Source organism: Lytechinus variegatus, chromosome 12 (genome assembly GCF_018143015.1).
Source record: "Lytechinus variegatus isolate NC3 chromosome 12, Lvar_3.0, whole genome shotgun sequence".
In the NCBI taxonomy this organism is placed as follows: domain Eukaryota; kingdom Metazoa; phylum Echinodermata; class Echinoidea; order Temnopleuroida; family Toxopneustidae; genus Lytechinus; species Lytechinus variegatus.
The window spans coordinates 21,076,047-21,100,198 of NC_054751.1; the positions used below are offsets into that span (position 1 = coordinate 21,076,047).

Genomic DNA, 24,152 nt, shown 5'->3' on the forward strand with positions numbered 1-24,152 from the left:
CTTTGAGTATTCGTATTCATGTAATGTATGTATGTATTCATTCCATGCCCATGATGGCAGGGCTAAAGGCCTGGTCACATCGCCCGAGCGTTGTTGGAGCGGTGTAGGGAGAGAGGGTCGAGTTTCGCTCTCAAACTTGGGGAAAAATTCGAGAAAAAAAAATCGAAATAGAAAATGGTGAACGGTAGCGAGCGGTGATGATTTTTTTCTCTCCGCTCCACGACCGCTCCAACAACGCTCAGGCGGTGTGACCAGGCCTTAATATTTAAGTTGTGCTTATCTCAAAGTCCTGCGCCAAGTTCTGTTTTGAAAGAATATTCCCTTTTCAAGTATTTTATTATGCTCCCAGAACTGAATCAATATCAAATGCCATGAAATGGAATGACATCTTAATGAACAAACAAAACGCACATTTGAGTGAACGATTGCACTTAATTAGGGATAATAAAAATAAACATGAAAATATCTTGATATTTTGAAAAATTCCCTACGAAGTAAAGATGATGACTTAAAGATGAACATAGCCAAAGATGATAATGCTTCATCCTGACGAAAAGTTTGTTTGACGAATATTGGAGAAAGTTTGAGGAAAATCCATTAAAGATTAATAAAGATATTTGAATTATAAGCCTTCTAAATCTTCGATGGATTTTCCTCAAACCTTCACCAACATTTTCTTCTATAAAATATTTTTTCTGCTATTTTTACAATAAAGTTTTGTCACGGTGAACTTCCCATCAGATCATGAAGAGGAATCATATTCGTTCTAAATTTACCATACAATGCTTTGTCGAAACGCAATTAACGAATAACATTATTAATGGAATTATGTTTTAACAAAATTTGCTAAGGCAACTACAAATCATATCTATTTTGCATCGAAGTTATGGATATAGAAACGAAGTCAAATTCTATGAAAAAAAATCATGCAGTAAACAATGTAAACTATAAAGGGAAAACCCTTTCCATATACCAATGTATACAGATGTACCATAGATCAGGAAGCGAACTGTTGCATATTGATTGATGTATTTAAGAAAAAATGTAAAAGAAGAATACCCGAAAGGCAAAGAAAAGAATAATGTTTTGACCACAGTTGTCATTGCAACAACAAACAATTCCTATTTTTTAAACTTCACATTGACGATGCATATAACCATGCCAACTACGAAGCAGTGATGATGCTATTTTAGGCTAGTGCATGTATAAACTGTTAGTGAGAGAATATTTTAACTATATTTTTAATAATCAAAAATATATCCTGAAGGTAGGTTGCCATGAAAACTACAAACATGTGCTTTAAACCTTGAAAAAATACCGCCATCCTTAATCGAATAATGTTTTTTTTAATGGAAAAGTACAACTGTATATTGTTTTGATTTGCCTCGGCAACTTTTAAAAAAAGTTTCCTCGGCTATATAGTTATTAACTATCGCAAAATATACCGCACTGTTGATCAAAGGTCATACACAATACCCCTCAATTCATAATTAAAGATTAGGATTACGTCATGTTTGCCCCGCACAGGGTATTCCCCTTTGATAGATATTTGACATTCGGATCGTCTAAACTCCATGCGCTGCACTATGAGGAAGTTAGTTTCAAAAAAACTTTTCATTCGATTGCAAACATATTGCAACTTCAGAAGCACTGAGAATTTCGTGGAGTAAAGATCCATTACGGGTTTGCAAAGACAAAATGCAGTCAGATATACATATTCAAGTCTGATATGAACGTTTCATAACTGACAATCTTAGGCCTATAGGAGATTACTACCCTGCAGAGAATAAGCATATTAGGGCTTATACGTGTACCGGTGTATTACTGTCATATCTGAGGGCAACTATCTTCCAGAAATCTACCGAAGCAGTATGTCGCAGAAAGAAAGGTTAGTAAAGATCTCACTGTAACTATCAGATATTTTGACGTGAGAAGTAGACCGACATTGCCTATCGGTTTCACGCTTCTGTTATTTGTTCAGAATGGATAATTATTGTGCTTTGGAAGCAAACAGCCAGTCTTCTTTTTTTTTAAATCCGGATCATGTTAATCTTTTTCTCGTATTTTGTCTTTGTCTGCGAAATAGGAGTAATATTAAGGAAGATGTAGAGACAGAGAGGGGGTGGGAGAGATTTTTATGAAATTGATTCAATTCTAAACACTCGTGATTAATATAATTCTGATTAAAATAGTTAACACAGTTTTAGAAAGAGTGATAATTTCACTACACGGAATTTCCCCCAGGAGTGATAAAGGATGTGTCCAAATACAAAAATAATGATTAACAACAGAATTATCGATTGATTTCTCTATTTTCTCATCCGATTATATCGTTGTAAAATTTAAAGTGTTGAATTGGATTGAACTTTTGTGGGAAACGATTTATTTTTCATGGAATATTAACAATTTTCAACTTTTAGTTATATACAATAAAAATAATGGCAGTGGTCTGCTTTAGCATTCATGGATATACAGTACAGTCATGTTAAAATATTGACAGGCCCTATCAAATGAATGTTTTGAAGCCTCTGTCATTCCTGGCTCCCATTTCATACACTGCAAATACTCTGGTGTTGATTAAACACCAGTCCGGAATCTATATATGTCCACACCAGAGAAGTGTTAAGTAACACCAGTTTCGTTTTGGTCTAACACCTGATAGGTGTTTATACAACACCTAAGTATCAAAACAGCATCGGTTTGATTCCAGACTGGTGTTGTTTCAATACTTATCTGGTGTGGACATGATATAGATTCCAGGCTGGTGTTAAATCAACACCGGAATTTTTGCAATGTAAAGATTTGTTCCAGTAACAAATGCACGATTTCTATGACAAATTTACTATTAGCCAATCATATTGAACTGTTATGTTTCATAAAGACTTGTTATAGTAACAAATGCGAAATTTCTATAACAAATTTACCATCTGCCAATCAGAAAGAAGGATTTTAGTAGCTTTTAACTGTTATTGCAAAGTTGTTATTGTAACAGGTTTTATGAAACGGGCCCCTGATGTTGACTTAAGACTTTAAGGACCAGCTGAGGGAAAATATGTTTTAGTCATAACAATCATATCGATTCAATATTCCTTACAGGAATTACTCAAGTGCGACTGGAAAATACCCCCAAAATGACTCAAAAATATTAATTCTATTATGTATACGGCTACCCTTTCCATATTTTTAATGTTTAGTTTCTATAATGTACATATTATGTTGAAAGCACTACACTCTTAAAACAAAATTCAGTCGAAATGACTAGACCAGTAGTCAGCTGGGTGCAATTGATATAACAATCGCTGATAGTCATATTCCTGACATATATTCTAGTCAGAAATAATTCTGTTGTAGTAAAATACAACTAGAAAATAGTCAAATATGACTAGAATAACAGTTGCACCCAGCTGACCCTATATGAACTGGTCATTTTTTTTTACTGATTTGTATTTAGAGTGTATGAGCTGTTCCTTCGATCATCGACATATATGTACTAGATGGAATTAATAGAACTTTATCCTGATTATTCATGTTTTTATTTTCTATGATATGGAAATCTTGACTTTCTTGTCCCCTAAAAGCTTCAGGATGGTATATATCCTCGGTATAGCAACCCAGGGCAGAAGCAGTGCATAGTTACTGACTGTGTGTATTGATAGGATTGTAAATAAACGAAGCCAGGCATTTGTGAAGGTTTAGCTACTATTTACCCACTCTTAATTTTCGTCCGATGGCTGAATGAATACACCAAAAATTAGTACAAACAAACCAAACTTATGATTAATAGGAAATATAATTCTTCCACGGTAGTTTTCCCTACACAAAGAAGTGAATCATTCACATCGAAAAGGAAATCCGCGTATTATACCAGGTTATACGGGCCTCATTTTACTGTATCAGGCGCAGCGGAACGGTTTTCAAAGTGGGTGGGGGCTGACCATGCAAAAATCACAATCCTATGGTCATTTTTACGTTTTTGTACACGGTTTTGAAAAAAAGGGGGGGGGGCTGAAGCCCCCAGCCTCCCCCCACCCGCTTCCGAGACCCCTGTGTATCAATATTGATTCCAAGCATCCGCTAACATAAATTCCATTCACTTATAACACATGATTCATGGTTTAGTCCAAAGGGCAATATTTTCTCTATTCACTCTTCTGGTCACAACATATTTACTCAGAAAAGTTTCACAATAAAAGTTTTGTGTTGGGGCTCATGATGCAAAGTAACTCATACCAGTCTGTTAAACTTTGTAAACACAGCTCAAATCTTACCCATTTATATTCTTATGAGCGTTCACATATCCAAATTTGTATATATTTTAATTGCCTCGATTTACATGATTTATATTCAATCATAAAGGTATGACTAACATGTTAAAAGCTAATTTCACATAAATACAAGCAGAGTTGATTTATCTGTGTGAAATGAAATAAAATAGTCTTTCGAAGTTTTCTTTCGGTGCAGTTAATATGGGCTGAATTATATCCAGCTCTCTATATGATCAAATTATTTTTTATTAGCTCTATACGCATAAAGAAGGTCGAACCGTGATTTACTCACAATGTTACTAGGAACCAAAACAAGAAGAATATTTCTTGCAATTTTATTTTGCAACGACAAGGGATGATGTGGGCTTATAACATTACTTATTTACCTACAGCTTCTTTCACAAATTATCATGCAAAACTTCAAAATATCATTACTTTATTGCTTCTAACACAAAATTCTAGTTAGTATCTTTCTTGTTTTATTTTGCTGTATATCATTTCAAACTGAAAACAAGGTGGATTGACACTTCCTTTTGCAAAACTCTGAAAACCCAAATAGCGTGATTAATCCTGCCCATCAAAATTTTGAGAAACATGTATACAACCTAAAATTGAAAATAAACACCTTTTTGGTGTATTGTTATCAATATCATCCTTCCGTTCTTCGTTTTCCTTTCTCCTCCATCCTATGCTATGATGATGAAATCATCAACATGATCAAAAGTCTTCGCTCTGCATGAAGTTGCAAGCTTGCTTTCCCCAGAGTTCAGGGGCAGATTCTGTCTGTGTGGCTGCTAGCGCTCTTTGCCTGGAGCCTTCTTCCGCGGACCATGGACTTTCCTCCTAAGCATCCATGCTGAAAGCCATCTCCTCAGCAATACCATTCCTGGGAAACTGCTTAGCTCAGTACAATTATACTTTCTGTTCTATGCTCTTTAATTTGTATAACTGTTTAATTTCACTTTAACCATAATTCACTGTTATTGAGCGCCGAGAGTGCATTGGTAGATTAGTGCGTGTCATAGATCAGGTAACGAAGAAAAGAGGGATGGATGATAAAGCAAAGAGAGATCTTTCATCATATTGAATGCCATTTTTTTCATTCTGTGTGCAATGAACCATGTTGCAATGACGTACCTCTAAATAGCCATTTGAAAGAATTCCATCACAGATAAGTATTGTATTATTCATTATGAATACGTGAAGTAATTAAATTTACAAACATATATATATCGGACTATAGTCCATTACTATGTGGGTAGAACAATTTAGTCGTCACTCGCCTATTAAGCACTATATGAATATCATTATCAAATAAATTGTGGAAAAAATAATTTAAAAACGCCTGAAAATTGATAAGCAAAAAAAAAAACCCCGGGGTCACTCCAAAATGAAGGTGATTTTAGTCAGAAAATATGAAAAGCCCCCCCCCCACCCCGGCCAAAATGGGGAGGGGTTCGCTCAAAATTTTGGTCATATTTCTACATTTTAGCATACATCTTGGTGTCCAGGGGGTGCTGCCTAGTCTGCTGGGTAAACCTTTCACTCGAGTTAAGGGTGTGAATGTGCGAAGGCCCTCTAGCTCGCTCAGGCCGGCAAGTTTTGCATGTGCTAGTCTTTGCGTGGAGGCACACGTGTTGATCAAAGTTCCAATTATGGTCTGTGCCTGCAGAATAGGTGTTGCCTATGGTGTATAACATATTAAGCACCCCTGAAGCACCCCCGTTTCCCCAGGTCATTTTGCAATGATCATGCACGCCACTGCCCTTGTGCATTAACATCTAACTATATGGCTCATTATTCTTTACATACTGAAGTGAAAATGAGGAAGTGACAATTAAAAACCTAGTAAAGGGACATTTACTAAATCCCCCTCATATTTTCATATAAAAGATAATTTCATTGATCGCATCGGCTGTTAACTTATCAGTATTCAGAAATCCCATGCAGTGAGATTCTATGAATATTACGATACGTCACTGCCTTTCAATGTCAAATTTCATTTTTCGATTATTGTTTTTTTTTGTCCAACTGTCTTTTTACCACAAGTTTCATCTCTGCCAATTGAACTGAATACGGTTGTATTCATACCTATGTCGACCGCATTAATCCCTCCAAAAAAGTCCCCTTTTTCCAATTATACAACCTCTGAAAATCCTACATGATTTTGCTCTTTGCGTGATTCGTCTGACAAATTTGACGTTCATAAAACAAAAGAATCGAAACCAAGCCAGCCTCATACCGTGGGAGTCATTTTGAGAGATCAATCAATATACCATTTGACATGTTTGAGTGCAGAATCAAAAGTTTTGTATTGTTTGCCCTTTTGTACTATCACTTTCGGCTCTGTATCACTCCTTTCCATATCTCCCCAATCATCTGGTTAATGATAATTCTAATGATAACAATAATAATGATAATGATAATAATAGTAATAATAATAATAATTATTATTATCATTATAATAATAACAATGAAAATAATGATAATTATTATTATAATAATAACGGTAATAATACTAATCAATAATAATAATGATAACAATAATAATAATGATAACAATAATTGTAATGATGATAATAGTGATAATAGCAACAAAAAAGAAACCAGTAAAATGAAAACAAAAATAAGAGAATAACAGAAGATAGACCTTAAGCAGTAAAATTGGTTCACATATCCTTGTTTAATACTTAAACCGATCAGCTATCCTTTGAATTTTAAACGAAATGTCAAATATTTTCAGTTTTCTTAACCTATTTGCTTAAAGAGTTGATTACATTGTATTGAAAATTTTCAAAATCCTTGTTAAAAAACCATCTTTAAACTCATAAAATATCTATACTATCTTGCCTATGCTCTTCAAATAGTAAACTTTTTTTTTAAATGAATTATTTTTTTTTAAATTTACGTTGTATCGCAGTATGCAAAGCGACTGATCTTTAATTACTCTCAGTCCCATTGAAACCACAATGTAGTAGTTCTGCGTTTCCTAAAGTACTTAGGATTTCCTGTCAATGAAAAAGACAGGGATCTCTCGAAACCGAATGAAACAATTCATAACATAAATCAAAGTACCGTTGTGTCGTGAGAAAAGAAGGAAATAGATTTAAATACAATTGAATACAACAGATTCTAATCATCTACCAATAGTTTTGATGACGGTACTAAACTAATTATAATTTGCATTGGTTATTTCAATGAAGTATATACTTAGACCCCCGAGCTGGGTAATTTTCTTGACAAAATTGAGACTTTGAATACGAGAAATGACTGGAAAATTAATTCCTAAAGCTATGTAATTGTTTTAATAAAGCCATTTTTACACCTCGGGAGGTAAAGTGCTTGAAAGACCAAAAAAAATCAGACAACATTGAAAACGAAAATTGTTTTCAGCTTACTTTTTTTTAAATAGTTGTTTCTAACCGTTTGATTTTCCATGAAATAAGAGAGTCATTTCATGGCTCTGTACATAGCATTTACGATGCAATAGTTTTAACAGAAAGTGCAGGTAATTATAAATCCTTGGTTTCTTGATATAATTGATTGACTGACGATTCTCAAACTTTTCAAATAAAAATGTTTCTTGATAATGAATGCTTTACTTCAAACTTCTCAACATCAATAAAACAGTAATATAATAATTAAAGAGGGGATTGCACTGTCGTCAAATAGGATTTGATAAAAGAAGAAACCAGAATATAATGATTTTTTAAAACAAAAAGTGAAATAACAGTAATGGACTTAAGAGTTATTAAATGGCGAGCTAGCAGCCCGTCTTGTTATATTTCACATATAATTCCTACAATAGACCATTTTCTCAGAAAATTGAATAGGACTTTAGCTGTGGCTTCAATCCAGTCGGACGGGTAAACATGAAGAAAACAAATAATCACCTACCATTGAAATTGAAAAAATTATGTGATTTTGTTACATCACATGGGCATATGCAAGACCAAATAAAGACAAATAGATAACTTTTAGGTTATTACTTATATTTCTGTTTTCTTTTTTTTGAACGATTTTTCGCTGATTCATACGCTTCTCTCATTTTGTCTGATTTCTACTGAAATCAATTTGAAGTTGAAATGGAATCCCCCATCACTGCATTGTATTATAGAACCCTTGCAATATATGTATATGGGATTTCCCCTAACGATGTCCCTCCCACCTTATCTCAATTGTGCGGGGGCGTTACTTTGGCAAACAGGCTCGTTCACAGGACCAGTATGAATAAAGTTGAATTCCTCACATCAGTGCTCTTCTATTGTCCAAGCTAAATCACTCCGATATTTTGGGGACTTTACATTTATTTCGCAATGATGCTGTTCACAGTGATAGCAATAATATTTAAAAAAAAAAGCCTGCTGGGACAAGTAAAGATAATGACAATTACAATGATAATTATAATATTGATGACAAGTTTATAGACTTTAATTCACCAAAATCCCCCAAGTCGTGATGAATTGTACATCATGTCTGAAGATTTGATGTTAGGGTCTATAATTGTGAATTATGCTCTCGCCTATCATGTAGCGTTCATATTTTACAAAAAGTGTGGAGGCCATGTTATTTTGTATCAGCAGTTGATGTTTTTTTTAATCTGTTTTTTATTTATTTTCTTTAAACATGTTAAAAGAGGCACGATGTGCACTTATCCAAATAAAATAGAGATGGATATACAGAAGGTACAGACGAATATTACATACGGAATTTTTCATCCCATTCCAGGTTACTGAAATTGTTTTATATCAAGAAACATAAAATTTAATGCAAAATCGCAATATTCATGCAGTCTAAAACATTTTTATTTTATATACGTACTGAGAATATTCTCTTCCTCTTTTAAGATGGGGGGGGGGCGGGAGCAGGTCCAAGAGAGCCGAGAGAGAAGGGGACAGGCAGTGGCGTAACTACAGGGGGGGCATGGGGGGCACGTGCCCCCCCCCTCCCAATCGGCTGGCAAAAAAAACGGGAAAAGGGGGAAAAAAAGAGGGAGAAAGGAAGAGAAACGTAGTGGGGAAAAGGAATTTATTGTCCATTATGATATGTTATATGACATTATATTATGTTAAATCACAAACAAAAGCATTTTTTCATCACTTTATGAAGCATTATTTGCTCAGGGCCTATGTCTTTATTGATCGTGGTGCTCGCATAGACTGTTTAACGAGATGATCGAGATCTATAACCCTGTTGTACTAAAACTTCCCGTTTTCATATCAATATACTGTAAGCCAAATATATTTCCTAGCAATTCGAGTTATAGTTTTATGTAGTGACATTTGCTTCTTTTCATGACCACTTAAAGTGATTGCCCTATTTTAAAGTCTTAATATAAAACATGTCCTGTCCGTGCTTACGTTCATGGTGAGATGTCTGCTCTTCATAAATTCCTAAAATCAGTCCTAAAAATGTCAAATTTTCTGATCTCAATATTAAAAATTTTCAGCTCTCGCATCATTTGGTAAGTGAAATACGTACGGTCTTAGTGAATCCCTGCAAACAAGCCTCTTCAGGTCTGAATTTCCTAAATTTTCAGCTCACGCTTCGCGCTCGCAGTATTTTATTAGTGAGATGCGTATGACTATGGCAACAAAATGTGCTTCATGTGTTTAGATGTAATTCTAACAAAATCAGCAATGGATGGCATTATAGCATTAGATGACTATGATGAGATATGTATACTCTTAATGGATTCCTAAAATATAGTCCTTAAAATGTCCCTGTTTGTGGTCAATATATACAAAAATTTCAGCTCGCGCTTCGCGCTCGCATTGTTTGTTCAGCGATAGGTACGCATCATGATTACAAACAAATTGCTTATAATGTCCCTTTTTAGGTCTGAATATAAAAAACTTTCAGCTCGCGCTTCGCGCTCGAATTATTTAATCAGTGAGATACATATCCGTTTAATAGCACTGCATGTCCTTAAAATGTCTCTATTTTTATCAGCGAATAAATTATAGAATTGGTAGTATTAAAATTGGTTACTGTTCCCTTTTAATAATTTAAAATATTTTATTTTGATTAATATTACCATTTAAGTAACAATATTTCTTTATTTATGTTTGTTATCTTTGATTTAGATTTTGACTTTATTTTCATGTATGATGTGATAATTTATGTTATTCTTTATGTTTTCATCAGGTCATTGATGAAAAACAGTTTTATACTGATCTTTTGTACCTGATTAATTATGTTCTAATAAAAAAGAAATAAATAAATGCTGTGACCCACGGTACGCCACTGGGGACAGGGTATGTGTGTTTTCATGCATGGGTTCTGGCCTTATGTATACTTCTCGAGAAAATATTATATTACTAGAGATATTGAAGCGGTATTTGTATCTTCTATCTTTCAGAACAATGAATATGAAAAAAGAACAACACATGTTTCGATTCAAGCCAGGATTTCGGGTAAGTGAATTGCAGACAACGTTATCTTTATAGCATACACAGATTTAAGATAAAAATTTATTCTGGAGAAGGAAATCATTTTCTAACATTGATCTTAAAACTAAGTGATCGCAGCAATTTCATTAATTAAACCAAGCCCTGAAATCATGGACTCTACATTCTTAAAAATGTTGGGTAACATACTGTCCACACAATAATTGGTTAAAACTTTATCAGATTCTGGGTATAGTTTTCAAACCAATAATGTCATGAATGTGTGGTTTGGGTGAAGACTACACATTATTGATTGAAAAATACCCAGAGTTGGATAAAAAAAAATAACAAATTGTTGTGTGGACAGTATGTTGCCCAACATTTTAAGAATGTAAGCTGAAAAAATATGAACTCACCGAAGAACACCTACACACATGAGCATATTTGGGATAGTTTGATAGATGATAGATAGATATATAAATGGTTTATTAATAAAATCAAGACATCATCGCTGCTCAGGCCGGATCGTGATGTATTACAAGGTAATAATTATAAAAAATAAATATATTCAAACAGTAACATAAATAATCACAAAATAAATCATATTGCTTGGAAAAAAATACCCGACACCTGAATGTAACACTGTGCTTATGTTGTCCATTGCTCAGCAACCTAACATAATCTACCATATAGTAAGCTTTTTAATTTATACATACAAACAATTTAGTGGTAATATTATTTGATTCTGTTCGAGAACAACTTCAGACTCTTACCACAACTAGCATTTATGTCTGGAGATATTTAGTTAATTATAGTTCACGAAATTCCTGTATACATGGCAATTTTTCCGAATGAAAAATTTCTCGTGTTACAGTATCGTATATATACTTGTTTCAACTGTAGGTAAGGTTAGATATAAACCGATATGATATTGCATTTTCATTATGCATTTCACATAAACATTATAATTAAAATACATTGCAATTGTGCAACTAAATCTACATTTAGTTTTACTTCATGATTTCAAATAACAAAATAATTATGCATTGCAGGACAAGGAACAACTTGTGATCAGCAAGCTTTTCTCATTAGGAATTGGAGAACGCCCGGAGATCCACCTGTTTACCGATGGATCCAAAGAACCCGATTCTATTATCAAGGTAAAGACGTTCGCTGCCGTGCAAGAAGGAGACCAAGTCCCGAAGATTGTGAAGGCGAAGCACGACAATTATATCTGTGTTGTCGGCAGTGGAACAAAAGGAAAACCGACTTACATTCGTACAGATACAAGGTATGATAAATAAAATATAATTTGAAGGACAGAGTTGGGTGTAATAGAATGATATGGTTCAAAATAGTATCATAACTTGAATTAGGAAAGATGTTTAGACGGTCAAGCACCGGCAAATTCAAGCAGGAGTTCTGTGTCTATTTAAAGTTAAATTCAAAATTAATCTTGGACATTTTGAAAAGGGTTAGATGATTAAGTCATTTCTGCAGTGCTAGATTAGCAATAAGATCACTGACAACCTTGAAAACATTCCAAATAGAAATAGTGTATCGTTATTAAAAAGGAAATCAGCATTTGGTAACGTATATAAGATTTTTTTCACGGATAACTTATTCGGTCAAGTTTGATGTTTTTTTATTCGTATCTGATTTACCTAGAGAGCAAAGGGATGAGTGGTGCAGGCTTTTACAGACATTGATGTCCATGAAAACTACGCCGCATCAACAGCCATTAGAACCCCATCGTGGAAGGACACAAACAGACGCTACCTCTAATAGACCGGCCGTATCTCGGGCTAGGAAAGGAGCACACATTACCGCCCCCGGCAGCATGCAAGGCATTTTCCATGCTGAGCTGGACAAAGTTATTAAGGTTAGACCTTGCATACGCCGCATACGCTTGCATTAGGCCTATCAATTTTGATCATTTTGTTATCCAACGATGGGATGTATGCGGCCAAACTGTTGCATTTTAGGAGACTCTCACTGACCAAATTTCCACCCCATGTTGTAGTAGGTCCATGGTTCTTTGGACATGTGATTGCCCAACTCTCAGGAATTACTCATTGTTGGGGAGCAACTTCTATGTCATAGGCACATTTTCTCGCCCTCATATTAGATATCTAATTAATGATATTGCCTTCATTTTTTTGCAATCACAAACCTTTCCTTTATTATTCTATGTCCAGTTTGATAACTTCTCAAATAAACTTTTATTTTCTTACACTTCATGAATTTCACACGCTACATCATCTTCTATCAAATTCAATTCAAATGCCCTGTAATTATTATCTGTGTGGGTTTTTTTTTAGTGACTTGATCAAGCCGATCCTTGATTATGCGAATGTGGAAAGCAATGGATATTCCTTTTTTTATATAGAAATATATTTCCGAACTAATTTAGTTAATTATTCTCTCACAGACTTAATCAACTACGTCGAAGGAATGGTATTGCACAGTGCCCACATGTCTCTGGGTTAAAAAGGAAAATCACAAAATAATGTTTTTAACAAGCATTGATCAAATGGCTTTTGACTGGAGGCCCTTTAGGCCAACTTTGCTTAGCTAAGGCAAAATTCTTACCATTGACGTGTTTTCCCTACTACATTTACAATTTTAGGCTAGTATAGTTAACATAATGGATCGTAGTCCGCCGGAATTTGCTCAAAATTTTAAGTTCTAAGCTGGTTCCAGTTGTCATCGATTAGGGCTTGTGTTAACCATTTTTTTTTGCTTATTGGCCCATATACAACTTGGTCTTCATAACTCGTTTTTTTTTTAAATTGTTTCAATTATTTTCTTTTATAGAAAAGGGTCAATCAAGTAGAAAGCATCGATGAAGATGGTAACGACACTCAAGTCTGCTGTGGACTTCATCACATAGAGGCGGCGGCAACTAATGGTAATTATATCTTCCAGAAGGAAAGAAAGTTTTAAAACCGCTTGTCTGGATATGTGACCTGTATACTAAATGATTTAGCGATCATAAGAATCAATCAGCTGATGACCTGGGCCCCATCTTACAAAGATCCATGAAAAATAGAAATCCATCAATCTCATAACTTATTTTTCAGTAAATGTACTTAATGTCTTTGCAAGCAAAGAAAAGCACACTGAATTTGCAAGAAAATGCTGAGTGCGTGAATAAACAGCATATCTAGGAAATATTTTGAACCAACATGCATTTTAGATGTTGATGTTGCTGGCTTTTCATAGTTGCGATTAATCGGATCAATCGCAACTCTTTGTAAGACGGGGTCCCAGATATGGTTTTTCACACTCTCTCCATCATTATGTAATAGTGTAATAAGCCCCCCCCAAAAAAAAAATATGAGCATGAGAAGGCAAAAAGGGCATATGAAGCAAAATAAGCTGCTCAAATAAAAAAAAATAATTTTTTTACCTTTTTAATACAAAAGTTTAATTTCGTGATAGATTTTGACATAATATTCAGAAAAAAATATCACGTCTTACCCCTTTTCCTTTCCTTTCATTTTCTTTTCTCACTTTTTTGTTACTTGTTAAAATGTGAGGGGTCCTTGCCCCATCTGTACGCCAGTGTTTGTATGATATATCCCGTAATAAAATGTAAGAAGATGGCTTATCTCGAAATGGCTTCTCCCTCTAAAAGTGTTTGTCAGCGAGACATGTCTGCTTGTAGCTAGTTTGATGGCGCCACTTTTGATATGGAGAGTGACACAAGAAGAGCGGGCCAGGATCTTGACAAGGCATCATCACTAGCTAGCTGCACCCGAGTCAGCAAGCCTATATTCAAATCTTGTGAAACTAAATCGACATTCAAGCTGGAAAATGATGTTAACTTAGTACATATCATAAACTATAGATATTGCAAACAGGAAACACAAAAACCCCTATAAATAAGATAAAATCGTTATTAAAGGCAGACCTAATATAAATGCGAGAAATAAAAAAGCAGGACATATTGAATGTACATGTAAGGCTACGTCCGGGAGTATTCAAGATATTTTTAAAAGAAAATGCGGGGATGTAAAATGAGAATGTATTTGTAGGCCTAAAGCGAAAACGACCGGTTGTTTAGTGTAGACCCCAAGTTATTTTTTAACTAGTAGAAAAGGTCCGAACAACAAATCATCAAAGGTTTTTCGAACAACAATTGAAGTGCCTCCTTTCTAGAATCAATAATTGATCTTTCAATATCAACTTGATTTATGATTGATAACTTTTCGTCACTCCAAACAGACGGCGATCAAGATACCTACGAGAATGTTCACCATGTTCACAATTTGGATGATTGGCGCAGACAGCAGCAAACTTCCAAACAGGCCCTAAAGATGAACCAAGAATTATACCAAGATTTCCATGAGACAAACATTCTTCAGGTTGGTATACCTTTGTTTCCCGCTGTCTAGCAATTATTTTTATGGAGGCAAGTGCAGCTAATATAAAGAATGGGCCTACACTGTTAGAAAATTTATCCTTAAAATAAAAGAAGTTCCTGCAGTAGAGTCTAGAGAACACCTGTAATCTTACCAGATTGCGTAATCTTACAGGAAATTGGTATTTGGTGTATGGAACCTTACAAATTTTCTTTTAATAAAACACCCTTTCCCCTTTTTAAACAGACCCGTTCTGTTAAATTGCAGAAAAAATCCTGTTTTTTGAATTTACAGAATGATTCTGTTATTGCTTTTTGCAAAATCTTCTGTAAAAAAACCCCTTGGTTTCTGTAAAATCAAGGGTTTTTTTTTAACAGTGTACATGAAAATATCGTGAAACTCAAAATGTCGTATCTATATATCAAGGTGCTTAAGAATCAGTCATATTTCAAATCTGGACACAATCTAAGCATTATAACACTAAACACTTGGCATGAATCAAGATGAGTTGAGATTTATTTCGGCAAACCGAGCACTCAATCAATTTGAATCAATTGCAAAAACAGGCTCGTGATGTGCTAAGAAACATAATGTTAAATTACGGACTACAAATAGGGACAAGGGTTATCTTGAAATATATGTAAACATATATAAACTAAACATGATGGCAATAACTGAGATCATTTGCTTAGTTTTTAATTTTATATTCCAGGAACAGCTTGGGCAGCCAGAAGATGATTACGAGACCCCTGTAAGTTTTCAGAATTTCCTACCGAGAAGTGAAAACCGTCTTTCTGGATCCAGTACTTCGTCCGAAGAATCTGAAGGAGGTGCTTCAGCCATGTCCGCTCCTCGGAGCCTCCGCAGCAATAAGGAACCAGTAGAGAGTAGCTGGCCACCTTCTCCCGTGAATTCGGATGAGTCGGAACCTGAATATCAAGCAGAACGTATGAACTTAAAAATAAGTAAAGCAGAATCACGTGAAGAATTAGTTTTATGTTCCAAGGAACCAGAGGCTAGTTTATGTCTTGATGAGCAGGATGAGCCACTCTATGTAAATACATCCCTCTTTCAAAGAAAACCAGGAACAATTATTTCCAGAACTCCAACTCTGACTAGAACTCCCCGAGACTACACGTGCAAACCTGTTGTGCCAGAGCGGACACAGAGTGTGAAGAAGAACCAAGTTCCTCCAAAACTACCAAAAAGAAACACAGCCAAGAACAAGGAGGTGATTGAAGACAAATGCAGGTAAAGCCAAGAGGGAACATTAAATAGTAAATTATGATTTTGTTCGAAAAAGTTATCATTCCCAAAAATGATTTTTTTGTTCTACAGTTTCTTTCTTCTAAAACAATATGCATAATGTGTTAACAATTCAATCAGGCTGGCCACAAGATAAATACAATAGCTGATAATTTTCAGATGCCATACCCAGTGTTTTTTCGCATGCTATCTATCGAGAATTTCACTTTGTACAGGCTGACATAGAGTTCAGGAAATCAGGTGGGGATGGAGCTACCATCGTCGCTCTTTGTGATTTATTTAACATTTTCAAAACATGTTGCATGGCAGGTTATACCCTTAATGATATGAAAATACAAATACTGCCATACGCGTTCAACATTAACCACCAACCGTTTTTTATGACTTGTTTATAACATTGGCAGGCGCGCCGGAACGCTTTCTTTTTTTTTTGGGGGGGGGGCAAAATACCGAAGGGGGCACAATATTTTTGACAGCGTCAGATACCGAAGCGATCGAGCGGGAGAGGCTGTGGGACCCCCCCCCCCGTAAGGACTTTGTGTCAAAATGGAGTATAAAAATTGCATTTCTAAGAGCATCCAAAAATAAATTTCTTGAGAATTAAACAGTCTTGGAGTTTTTTTTGCTCCTTCTGTTTCCTCCCTTCTGACCCAGAATGGTGTTTCTTCATGATCAGGGTCCCCAGTTCCAGTAAATGACGAGCCTTATTGCAAACGAAATGGTTTCAAACCAATGTAATATAGGCCTTTTAAAGACAAAACATGACCGTACGCGGCCGGGGGCCGCTGATCGAGAGGGCAAAATTCACAAAATTCACCAAAAGTGTGAACGAAATCCTTCAATTTTATTCTAGAAAATGCAAAAGCTCCCCCATCACAAACCCCCTCGCTCTTAAGTTTCTTCGAAAATTTAGGTCTTGCAGCCCCACCCACTCCCGGATTGTTTTTTTATTTTTGCAAACGTCCATGAGTAACAAAAGCTGGGATGAACCAGAGAACATAGCTGCCATCTCGATTTGATTAGTAACAGGTAATGGAAAGAAATTTTGGAATCTAAAATACATAAGTGCTATATCATATGAGCTGAAATGGTATCAGACATACGCCTTCCATTCATGCCAATGAAAAGGAATAGAGGAAAATACGGGGCTGTGAAAATATCTTAAGATATTTTTTATAGTAGAGCAGTACTGTAATGCTTATTTTTTTTCTTTTATATTCTTTATTTACATTTTTATTCATATCTCGGATAATATGAGTCCGGTCAATAGGACACTTTCACAGATGATTTAATTTTTTTTCATGTCTAAACATTATCTCAATGTTGCTTTCGAATGGGATTCACAATTTTCACAAATTAAAAATTATAATCCTCTACACATGATTATTCTGTGTGTAATTTTCTGATAACATGTCTATATTGAGTTAAAATGACCTTGATATTTTCTTTAGGGCACTGACTTGTTATCACTTTATTAACTCAATTTATATTTAGTTGAAAATGAAATATTTGAAACCCGTTTCTCGAGGTGTTATGGTTTCTGGGCTTGACAGCTATGACATAATGGAGGCGCGATAGCTCACTCGGTAGAGCGGGGGATTCGTATTCCGGTGACCCGGGTTCGATTTCCACTTGGTGCGCTAGTGCCCTTTGGTAAGGCATTAATCCTCAGTACCAGGTCCTTCGGAGAGGACCTTAAGCCGTCGGTCCTCTGGTTGCTTGCTTACAAGCATTCATGCTTTCTTAGCAATCAGGTAAAAAAATCACCACCAATCAATCAATCACCAATCACATAGATTCCATATGTTGCTCGAGTAACTAGTGTTCACGCGCGTTAGTGATATCGGGTCCGGTTTGAGCGTTTCTGGGCGACCGCGCGTTTGTTATACGACACAGCAAGCATCATAGAGTTATAAACCTAATCATTGGTGGACCACTATTTGCCATTCGCTTTTAGTCTGAAATGTATTTATTAAAAGGTTAAACGTTATCACACTGTAATAAGATGGAAAGGGGGCTTATCAAAGGTATGTTTCACGGAGGAACTGTTCGTCAAAAGACGCGAGGCTTACTATGATAATGTATTTGCCCGGTCAGGGGCAAAAAATTTTTATTTATGACAATGGAAATGACAATTTTCAGGCAGAAAAGTGCCTTCGTTTACTTTTGTCCTTAAATAATTTATCATTTTTATACTTTCAGGGGGGCACATTGGGGGACAAAATCTCGTTTTGCCCCCAAAAAATTTTATGGGGGGGGGCAAGTGCCCCCCCCCCCCCCCCCCCCCGCTTCCGGCGCCCTTGAACATTGGTGTTCTGTATCTCTTGAAATCCAATCGATGTATGTTATAAATTGCATTATCGAGTAATATGAATTCAGAGATCATTCCGGAAAAGTGTTTTGTTTAAAATAAGGATTTTCTCAGCCTCGATTTGATGTGATATTATGGATCGTTATTTTGCAGAAAACTCAAGGATGAGAAGCTGGCGGGATTAGCAGAAGTACAGGTAGCAAAAACCACTGTCGTCCGTAACCTGCCGGAGTTGCGTCTAAAGAAAATCAATGATTGTATTTTGTGAGTACCTTAGTGGTTATTCTTTTGCGCAATGAGAGTTCACGCATACAACTATATAAACCAGGGGCGCTGATCCATATTTCAGATGTGTTGGGGGAAAGGCAAAAGGGGAACAAATATCAAAAATTTTCGCCATGCTCCATGCGTTACAATACAGGAATTTGCGCGCTCAGCGGGCTGAAAACTGACTATTTTTTACGTTTGATTGTATGTCATCGTAAGTTTAATGGTTTAAAACATGTTGTATATGACATATTATACATTTTCCAAGTTGTCAAAATTGTTGGGGGCAAATGATATGATGCCCCCGCTCGATATTTAAACTAGGGATGATTGCTCAACCCCTCCCCAGTGATCGACAGACGCCTCATATCGTGGATCATATTCCTGTACTAGATTTCCCCTTTCTATTTATTTCATATTCAGTCCCCTGTTGTAATAATCTACGCATAAACTTTATTATTCTATATAGCTTTAACTAGATATTATTATTTTTAACTTGACAGAATTACAAACGTTCCTGAAGAGCTCAAGGATCACTTCTGTACCGGTGACCAATTGTTGCAGGTTAATGATACCAACCTAAACAGCGTTTGCTTTGCTGAAACCTGCGTTCAAATGTCAGATAAACCTGAGGTAAATTTGTAGGGTACCCTGCTAATAAAAACACAAACATTTCATATCAGTATGCATTTTATGACACCAATTGGTTCATAATTATGTTAGAAACAGAAATACCATTATACCGATTTGTTATTTATCCTTCTATCAATAATTTCATGTAAAAGACAATATTATTATAGCTCTCAATTTTGACACGTTTAAGTAAGTTTTGTGTCTATATGCAGAGAGAATGTCATCATGATCACCACAGCGAAGTAGAGGATATTCATATTGTAGCTGCCCGAAAAGTTTTCTTATTTAATTTTATTTCCTTCATGATTTAATGATATACACTCGGCCAAAAAAGTTCTTGGACAATTATAAAAGTCAAAATATTCCATATAGATATTTGATCAAAGGCAAATTATTGTATTTCAACATGACCAGACAATATTCCTCTTTCAGTATGACATGACATTTTCATGTGAACAGTCATGCATGGGTGGTTAAATGCTTTAAATAATAGCAATGTCAGTAAAAGAAAATTGCAAGAAATGGACCATTCAAATGCTAATGATCACGGCCATCCTGTAGGCATACATTTAACAATTTCAAAAGGTGGTTATCATTTGAATTTAATGCTGGGATGCATCATGAGATGCATAATGAGATGGATCATTTGGACACTCACTTTCACGATGAAGCTTTCCAAAACAAAAGCGTGCAAGAGCAATAGGAATGTTGCAGTCTAGGCAGTCATTTAGACAAGTGACTCGATATTTCACCATCAACAATGTCAAATTTGAACCAGCGGTATTTGGCTACTGATGAAGTTAGAGACCGCCCTGGGAGTGGGCGACCTAGGGCCACCAACCCTGCAGAAGATAGGAGGATAAGGATAATTTTTATTGCTTATGCCAAGATACTGAAATTTGACAGTTTTTTCATCGACTAACTTTGACTTAAAATTCTAGTGGATTAATCATGCATCATAGGTGGATATCTTTCTCTTCACTTTTAGAGTGGTATTTGACATAAAGTTTGCTTTTATCGTTTAATGGATATTTATGCCACACAAACTTTCACAACTGAAAGAATGACTGATCATTCTCTTGCAATTTTCTTTTACTGACATTGCTATTGTTTAACGCATTTAACCACCCATGCATGACTGTTCACATGAAAATGTCATGTCATACTGGAAGAAGAATATTGTCTGGTCATGTTGACATACAATAATTTGCCTTTAGTCAAATATCTATGTGGAATATTGTAACTTTTATAAGTGTCCAAGAACTTTTTTTGCCGAGTGTATATATTTCTAGAAAAAAAATAATACGAAAAGTAATCATTGTAGGCAAGCAGTGGATTCAGTACCACAAAGACACAATCAATTACCAAATTCTAGCATTGCCAAGAGTTTTAAACTAAATTTAAAAAAGCGAACAATAATAAAAGTCCATTCAAATGTTGTTCTTTTCAGATCAAGATCACAGTGAGAAGGATCCCATTTGGTACAATATGTGACTTCCCATGGACTTCACAAAGAGAAGCCGATATAGGGCTAAAAATACAGGGAAACGAGGTGAGCTAATGAGGCATGTTTTTTACTCAAATAAGTTGAATTCCAATTTCATTACCGTGTAATATGATTTCTTTGCCATGTATTTCTTTTTTTTCCATTTCATCTGACCCAATCAAAGTTGTCAAGGACAGAGAATGCATTATCAAAAAGATAAAGGTTATGTCGTAATTCACTTCCATCTAAAGTGGCTCTGTAATGTGAATTAGTCATGGAATTAAACATGTTAAATAGGAGCCGTAATAGGAAACAATATGTTGGATGATTCCTGTCCAAGTTGATAGACAATGTAATTCGTCGCCAGATGAGACACATTTCTTCATTATTGCTAATAAAGGCACAAATATTCATATTTAATTCATACGATAAAATAATCATGAATCCAGCTCTTTTCTGTCGTTAATGACTGTGTAATGAAAGCCTTGCAAATATTTTTCAGACATTTGTTAAATCCTGATGTCCAAAATGTATATTTCAGATTGAGCGTGTACAACCAATCGGTTTGGCTCACCGAAGAGGGTCTCTACAGTCCAACGATACCACCTGTATGAATACTGTTGGTTTGAGATGCAACTACGTCATCACCGAAATCAATTTTGATCCTGTGCACCCCGATGCATCCACAGAAGAGGTAAGGAGATTGAGCAATAAAGTCGTAAATTCAACAAGCCAAGGTACTTGTTATGGGTTTTTCTAAAGTAGCATATCTGCATGAGTGAGTAGAGGGTTTGTGGGAAGTAAGGGGAGACCTCTATGTCCCAATCAAGTAGGATGACAAAGATAATAGAGATGCTTAAAAAAACTCAAATCGAATGGCATCCGCATCTTTAAGTCGCTCTTGAGCACCTGTGTTGTAGGTGGCATAGTGGAGCGTTGTAGCCCAGTGGATTAGTCTCCGGACTTTGAAACAGAGGGTCGTGGGTTCGAATCCCAACTATGGCGTAATTTCCTTCAGCAAGAAACTGATCCACAATGTGCTGCACTCAACCCAGGTGAGTTAAATGGGTACCTGGCAGGAATTTATTCCTTGAAACGCAGCGCGTGTAACGGCTGCACTGCTAAAGCCAGGGTAATTATGCTGCATATACCGTAAAGCGCTTGGAGACTTCTGACAAAGTAAGTGTTAAGCGCTATATATAAGCAGGTATAATTATTATTATTATTAGTTCAAAATCTGGCTCCATTATTACAACAGTGGACACTCATATAACAATCGCATATCTTGATGACGTTTTAATTGATTACCCTCATTACGACAGGTATGGGATACGATCAAGAAGACACCCGGGATTGTAGTTCTTATCCTTCATCCGGTGGACTTCCGTACGGTACAGAGGGGCTACTGTAACGACGACGACGGTCTTTACCAAAATTCCAATCTGCCAATCGATCCAAGTTCACATTTGCATAGTACACATGCAAAGTTCTGAGCGACAAACATTCGCCGAAACACAATCAGAATGGCACTCTGACCGAGGACACAGTGTGCACAGGACGATATTTAGGATCACTTTGGCAGCCTAGCTACACATCATTCTAATGCAACGTCAGTAAGACACCGTAACATTTTGTGACACTTGTAGATAGGCAACGAAATGGCAGAGGTCACAGATGAAAAGCCGTTTTTATCAATACACTGCGCCAGCCAGTATGAGTTTTTTATATTTATATCATCACGCCTCTTGGCGTTCCATATCCACGATATGTTGTGTTAATGATGCTTTATATTTTCGTGGAATGTTGACTCGGTCACGGTTCATTAAACTCATCCCAATCTATACTTTGATCGTCTGACATTTCACCCCACTTTTATGTTTTTTTCGCCGAATGTGACTCAAGTGAAAGCAATGCTGTTATGAGACCCAATTGCAGAAAAAGACCCCTATTTGATTGTCTTGTACTTGTCATCCAAAATGTTACAATCTGTGAAAGGGCGTACTCTTTTCTCTGAAATAAGGCGATTTCCTTCGAAGGATTGGGTGATTTCCTTCGGAGGATTGTAAACCAGATGAGATGTCACGCTTCCCAGAATGTTGAGACGTTCTCCCCAAATCATCTACTCTTCTGTTCAAATTCTTCACATCTCGTCTGGTTTAATGCCCCTCCGCCAATGAGCGTAGAGGACGTCAACACTTGGCAATGTTGCTGACGCCCTCTACATTCGTAGAACTCTACCATGAAAGAAAACTCTCCATTGTCACTCACCTCTTTCTTGCCTTTCCAATTAATTTTTCCATTTTCATTTCTCATGATCTTCTATTCATTTTACCCTCTAAACATTTTTCCGAAACCAAACATGTTGAACCTGAAACCATTTCCATGTTTTCACTTGAATGAATCAAACTAAACAAATTTGGGATAAAATTTCTGTTTTTCGACGTCTGTAATTATACATAATACATTCTTTCGTTGTTTGAAATACACGATTGTAAATATGTAAATAACCGTTAACAAATTATTGTATTATACACACACTGTATATACATTTACATATATATATATATATATATATATAATTTTATGCACATTATATGGGCATTTAGAAGGAAAGAAAACAATGCTTACACGTGTGGCAATATTTCAAAAAGTATGTCTTTTATGACAATTAGTTTCTTTTCTTTACTTTTTTTTTCTATTTACGTTTTCCGCTGTGTATTTTACGGTATTCTAATTATCTGAATAGAAGCCTTTAAGGTCATTAGTTTTTTTTCTATGAATAGAAAACGGAGCTGTTCAAAATGTAGAAGTATGCTGTTACCACCGATGAGTCCTACTGTATACTGTCTTGTACATGTAAACTCGAATAATGAAAGCGAGACTTTGACAATTCTAGCTGCACACGATAAAGAGTGTATCGGACTAAACTCCGAGGTTTTCGCTCAAGTCTTTACTTATCAAAGCTTTGACTATATAAATTTACAGTTGGATTTTAAATTACACTTTTATGGATTGCTGGCTTCATGATATTTCTTCCATATTATTGGCAGTTATAATCCACCCAATCAATTTAAATTCATTATATTTATGTATTTCCCTATTCATCCCATTAATGTTTAACAACTTTTTGCAGTAGCAGGATAAGAAGCATTTTTTTTTTTTGATGAA

At 35.6% G+C, this 24,152-nt stretch overlaps 1 protein-coding gene across 1 annotated transcript; it reads left to right on the forward strand.

Annotated features, from left to right (window-relative positions):
• Window positions 1–1,586: 1,586 nt before the first annotated feature.
• Window positions 1,587–22,985, forward strand: LOC121425117. The gene is made up of 12 exons (XM_041621101.1): window positions 1,587–1,888; window positions 10,627–10,681; window positions 11,707–11,945; window positions 12,323–12,536; window positions 13,472–13,565; window positions 14,885–15,024; window positions 15,734–16,272; window positions 18,752–18,862; window positions 19,369–19,498; window positions 20,949–21,050; window positions 21,526–21,678; window positions 22,307–22,985. The coding sequence occupies exons 1-12, from the start codon at window positions 1,872–1,874 to the stop codon at window positions 22,475–22,477; spliced, it is 1,965 nt and encodes a 654-aa protein (XP_041477035.1). The 5' UTR covers window positions 1,587–1,871; the 3' UTR covers window positions 22,478–22,985.
• The last annotated feature ends 1,167 nt before the right edge of the window (window positions 22,986–24,152 follow it).

Excerpts from the sequence above, each read along its gene's own strand:
- LOC121425117 (XM_041621101.1), top strand. Across the intron at positions 10,682-11,706 it reads GATTCAAGCCAGGATTTCGG|GACAAGGAACAACTTGTGAT; the intron begins GTAAGTGAATTG and ends TATGCATTGCAG. Across the intron at positions 21,679-22,306 it reads CCGATGCATCCACAGAAGAG|GTATGGGATACGATCAAGAA; the intron begins GTAAGGAGATTG and ends TCATTACGACAG.